A 6000-nucleotide genomic window follows, 5' to 3' on the forward strand; every position below is an offset into this window, starting at 1 on the left:
GGCACCAATCCCCTGCAATATCAAAAATTCATATGTAACTTTTAACCCCCAAAAATCTTAACTCTTAATAGCCTATTGTTGACTAGAATCCTTACTGATGATATAAACAGTTAATTCATTTTGTATGTTGCAGGTATGAAACACTATATTCTTAAACTAGAGAGAAGAAAATGTTTTTCAAATTGTCACAGATCTCTAAAAGTTTTTCCAGTATATTTATTGAAATAAATCTATATGTAAGTGGACTCACACAGTTCAAACCCATGTTCTTCAAGGGTCAACTGTAAATGCTTTTCAATTATTAGGTATAAAGAAACCCCTTTTCATTTTATAAATAGGAGCAGCAAAAAATGAAGTAGTGCACTTTATTAATGTGGCTAATGCTCGGATAAACAAGCTTAGTGTTTCCCCTGTATTGATTAAGCGTTTCAAGGATTTAAAAGTAGAAAGTCTGTTGAGGCATTGACACCAACCCCTTTGTTTTACAGATGAGGAAACTGAGGTCCAGGGAAGTAGCAGAACCAGAATTATAACCAGATCTACTTGGATTAAAATATAAAAGTCACCACTGTGACTTTGTAAGCCTCAATCTAACATTGAGAGTCTACATCATCTAAAGTAAAATAGTCTTCAGATACATTAACACCTAAATTTTCTTAGGTGGGGTGTACTTTATGAAGAGTATTTAGTAAAGTTTTGTGTAAAAATTGTTAAAAGACTTCTTTTCTTGCTGATATAATAGATTATAAAGTATCAGATTCATCTTTACAAGCAAACCTAATAACTGTTCTTCAAATTTAGAAAAACCCAAAAGAAGATAGATCCTCACTACTTTTATGTTTAATACATAGAAGATATAAACTGCCAAAGAAGACAGCTATTCAGTCTTCTTTGTTATCACCATACAAATGCTAAGGTGATATTTGAACTTGGGATGTACTTAAAAGATAGACTACTTCCAATTATTTCCAGGAAAAACTGGTCTAAACCACATACTTGGTAGGTGATTTTCACCAGCTACTAACCTACAGTCAAAGCATGTAGGTCTGCCAGAATGTTGAGTTGCTTGTTAACCAACCCTGCAAGTGTTGTTTGCCCAAAAGCTCATTAAAAGTCGGCTCTAAAAATTTTTAAACCAGGTATTAAAACAAAATCTATGGGAGAAAAACCATCATCTGACTTCTAATGCAATAAATAACTGTATGAAAGGCAATTAGAATACCTAGTTGGTAAGTGAAGAAATTTGATGTGGAGAGGGTACAGCTCATTCAAAGTATATCTTTTTAAGTTCACTGAATGGAGAACTGAACAGAATTGGGAATTATTTTTAAAGTAGCATATGTATGTCGTAGGCAAATTAGAAAAGTTTAGAAGTCATCTATTTACTGAGATCCTCATTTTCAAAATGAGAGCTCTGAATACTGAAATTGTGAGAATAGACTTAAGCTATTTTAAATTACTATTTTTGGTTTTAAGTAAAACACAAGTGTTTTTAATTACTTTAAGAGTTGGAAGGAAGGATATATTTTTTAGAATAATTTAATGAAATATTCTAATTTTTTCCAGTGCATCTGGGGGAGGTGGTGTAGCCATTGACAACAAAATAGAACAAGCAATGGTAAGTAAAGTTTATAGCCCTCTTGTTTCATAGACCGTTGGTTGCATGAAGTAGATGGTTTTGATTCTAAAAAACAGACACCTAATTTCTTTAAACCAAGATGACAAAAGTATATTTTTTGATACTGATATCTAGTGGAAGATACTAGAACATTGAGAATTTTTAGTCTAGAAATACCAATGGAGTAAATATTTTCCCCATAAAAACATCTCACATTTTGTTCATTTCCTCTATAAAGGCCATTCTGGGGGGGATTTGTATATAATCAAAATGTATTTTTTCCCTCCCGAGCAATTCAGCATCAAAAATAGTTTAGAGAGAAAAGAGTATTAAAATGAGATTTTCAGCTGGAAATCTTTTTCATCTTTTGGTTATTTACAGATACTGTTTTACTCAGCTTTAATAAATAGACTTGTGTTGATTCTGGTTCTGATTTCTGATATTACTATCAAAATTTTTTGCTACCTTAAAAATAATGCTGTTCATATTATATAAAATATTTTGGTTCAAGTTTAGTAAAACTGTAGATAGGCTATATAAATAAGGACTGTTAGACTCAAACTATTTTTTAAACATCCAGTGGTTTTAAAAGCTGGAAATTGCAGGTCACTTTCTCTCTTAAAGCAGTACTATAACTAGGTTAGAATCAACAGTTTCATATCCTTTGTTCTCTTGGTCTAACATCTAAACATGTGATTTTAAATTTTTTTTAATTCTAAGCTTGTAATTGACAAAGAGCTAATATTTTTGGAAATCACTCCAAACTTTGAAAAGAATCTCCTGGGCTTGCCACATTAGTTGGGAACTGGATTTTTTTCCACCCCATGTCCCTTAAGTTCAATCAAGATACAGTAGGAACATTAAAAGCAGGAGCAGGAAAACAAATATAAAAATGCCTTGTGTTTATAAGGCACCAGATAGGACAGAACCAAATAGCAACAACACCTTTCCCTTTCACTCTTTTTGACATTCCTAATTTTGTTTTTCACAGGATCTGGTGAAAAGCCATTTGATGTATGCAGTAAGAGAAGAAGTGGAAGTTCTAAAGGAACAAATAAAGGAATTAGTTGAAAGAAACTCTTTACTTGAACGTGAAAATGCACTGTTAAAATCTCTTTCAAACAATGATCAATTATCCCAACTCCCAGCCCAACAGGCCAATCCTAGTAGCACTTCTCAACAGCAAGCAGTGATAGCACAGCTTCCACAGCCAACGCAACCTCCACAGCAGCCGAATGTCTCCTCAGCATAGAGCTTGCTTTCCTTATTAAGAAAAAACTGAAAGCAATCTATCCTTGTGTGCCACTGGTGTTCTTTCCACTTTATACGAAAGCGAGTAGCCATGCTTTGGTTGTGTGTTTGGCCTTTTCAGTATTAGACAATCATTCTACAAGAGCTTTTCCTCTCTTTGACATGTCGTGCAGCATTGTTGATGTCCAGTTTCACATCATGAGTACACAAGGAGAATAATAGCTGGGGTTTATTATAGCAAGCAAAGTCTGCATTTACCTGGTGCACATGAGTGGGGTCTTTCAAGAGCTTTGGTGGCTCTCCCATGTTTCCTATTACCCATGGATATACCCTGAGCCTTCCTATCACATTATAAATAACAGTTCATCTAAAGAGCCACTTTTCTTTCAATATCAGTACAATTTGCCTACGTAACTTTTCATTTATTTGTGTTTTATTTATTACAGGGCTGCTATTTTCATAATTACATGAACAATGTCACAGAACTTTTTTAAGTTTTTGAATAATTATATGTATCAGTAAAGGAGTTGAAAGACAGGATTGCATTTAATAGATAAAACGTTTAGGCAATAATTGAACAAAAGAATCCTGGCATATTTCTAACACTAATGGCAATTTACCTTCGGTATTTATTTTCAGTAGTAAAGACCCAGCTTGAATGTAAATTTTGTATAGTGTAAGTATGAAGAACATAGTGCAACTGTACAGGTAGTCACCAGTTATTGTGATATAATGAATAATTGGGCTATTTTGATGAAGAAAACTTTGTTCATTTGTTTCTACTTTCTATAGAAAAATTGCCACAATTCCTCTGCTTTTTGACATTTCGTATGACTTTTTTTTTTTTTTTGGGGTGGGAATAAAAAGCTGTGAAATTGTTCAACCTACTTTGTAACCAAAGAAGCAAAGCTGTGTAATGGAGTTCTTTTTTTTTTTTATAATGCACATTCTTTATGTATTTTTATTTAGTGTTTTCTTGGTCACAATTTTCTTTGCTGTCTAGCATGATCTGCATGACCTATAATCTTTGAACCACTTTCGTACCTCATGTTTTTATCCAGCACTCTTATTGTAATATGTACTAGTCTGTGAACAATGTCAAATAAAAAAGAACGAACAGGTAGTATGGTGGAGCTGAGCTAGTGTACTATACACTAGTTGTAAAAAAAAAAAAAAAAATGAAGTGAGCCATCTTTTGTTCATTTAAAATGGTGTTTTGAATTTCGTATGCAGAAAACGTTTTGTTACATTGCAGAATTTTAATGTATTTAATAAATGCAACATGCAGATTAAGTGCAGTGTATACTGAGTATTTAAATTAAAATGTACATTTCATAAATACAGTTTCAAGAGAAAGCATCATTTTGTGTATACTAACACATTAAGTGTATGTCAGAAATTGATGTATAAATATATATTTTAACACATTTTCTGAAATTAAACTGCAGTTTTGTTGAAATATTTGGCTCTATATGTGTTCAAAATTTAACTTAATTAGACTTGTATTTTCACAGTTCCATATTCTTTAATGAAAACCTGTGTTACTAATAACTTAATCATAGTTCTTAAATTTTCAAAGTAAAATAATTTAAAGAATGCAGAAATGGGTGAGCAATATTTGTACTCAGTATTCATGCTATGTCAGTGACCTTTAAGTTGGAAATCCTTGTCTACCAAAACTTTTACTTGAATTCAGAAAGGTGCCTGTCGAAATTAACATGCTCTGTATCTGTTGCCAGCTAGCTAGTCAGGAGTTAATGAGAAACAATAGTTAGCTCTCCATGTTAAAAGATGTCAGGAATTAATGAGAACCAATAGTTAGCTCTCCATGTTAAATGAGGATAAATAAGTGTTCTTTATCTTTTTAAAATCAAAACTTAATCAGATTAGCCACAAACTAAATGCATAAATCTGGGGTATATGTGGGATTACCAAAAATTTTATATCCTAGGTATGCTGCAGGATATATCTTTCAAAATAAAATTTTAATATTAATAATATTAGAAATAACTAAAGGAACTAAGTACATAGGCTTGAGAAAGCACCCTAAAGATGTGGAGTAAGATTTTAAGCGGAGCCACCACAGATGAGATAGAAAGTGAAAATTCCATGTTGGAATGTTAACCAAAAGTTTCTCCAGGTGTGCCCTTCAAGTGTGAACAGTGTGATTTAATACAGGCAGAGAAAAACTAGTATTTGAAAAGGTTGGGATTTTGTGAAAGTATAAATTTTGGTTCTGGAGATAGGAAAACACTCTATAAATGTAGAGTCACAAGGGACATGATTAATATGTTTAAAATGGTAATTAAAAGCGATTATTACTACTTTTATGTAAATCACAGTAGAAAATATGGATAGTTCACAGAAATGGCAGTTTCTGAAGTTGCAACCTCTGGTATCCTAAGAAATGCAAATACTTAAATTGTTATTTGTCTTTTAAACAGCAGAACCTAATGTAGAAAGGCAAGTGTTCTGTGTACTTCTAAAAGGTAATTTGGCAATATGTATCAAGAGCCTTAAATATTAATAAACTTTTGAGTTTAATGATGAGAAGATATGGTGCAGTTTTGAAAAAAACGCAAAATTATGATAGTGCCTCTCCTCTGCTCTTCCATTCCCCTACCTCCTTCCCTTTGAATCCATCCCCCACAAAAATAGCTATGAATGGACTTTACATAAACCTACTCTCATGAGGCATGTCCCCCATTCCAAAGTCAGGGACAAACTTTAGGAAATCTGTTGTGCTTAGCAGCATCAGACATACTGTATTTGGAAACAAAATTAAGCATTCCTTCAAGTGATTAATTTGTTTAGGATCTTAAGTAAATTTCAGTTTCACCTTGGAATTGTAGGGTCTCCTCCACACAGCTGGAATGTTAACTTACTGAGATGCTAGTTTGGGGGCACCATCTTATAGGAATGCATTTACCTGGAAGTCTATAATTTCCTCAGGGCAATATCTGTAGACTAATTTCTGTAGGCTTACTATAGCTGACCAAAAACCATAGGTAGAAAATTTTGACAGAGCAATTGTGACACAATTCTGACAGAGCAATTGTGTCTGCAATACCAATCTAACTTTGCCCAACAAAAATTCATTTTAGGTAGTTAACAGTGTGATTTTACAGCTT

At 32.9% G+C, this 6000-nt stretch overlaps 1 protein-coding gene across 4 annotated transcripts in view; it reads left to right on the forward strand.

Annotated features, from left to right (window-relative positions):
* The window catches only part of TSC22D2 (TSC22 domain family member 2), a 46570-nt gene extending 41148 nt beyond the window's left edge, over window positions 1-5422 (forward strand). For 2 of the 4 annotated variants that reach the window (XR_008996645.1, XR_005026946.2), the window contains 2 exons: window positions 1567-1618; window positions 2610-2692. Coding sequence is in view for 2 of the 4 variants with exons in the window: in XM_036896330.2 (XP_036752225.1) it covers window positions 1567-1618; window positions 2610-2870 (313 nt within the window). In the remaining 2 variants the exon portion in view is untranslated. Of the gene's footprint in view, window positions 1-1566; window positions 1619-2609 lie in introns of all 4 variants that reach the window. The other 2 variants (XM_036896330.2, XM_036896331.2) reach the window with 1 other exon arrangement.
* Window positions 5423-6000: the final 578 nt, after the last annotated feature.

The sequence above is a fragment of the Manis pentadactyla genome, chromosome 1 (assembly GCF_030020395.1).
Source record: "Manis pentadactyla isolate mManPen7 chromosome 1, mManPen7.hap1, whole genome shotgun sequence".
Taxonomy (NCBI): Eukaryota; Metazoa; Chordata; class Mammalia; order Pholidota; family Manidae; genus Manis; species Manis pentadactyla.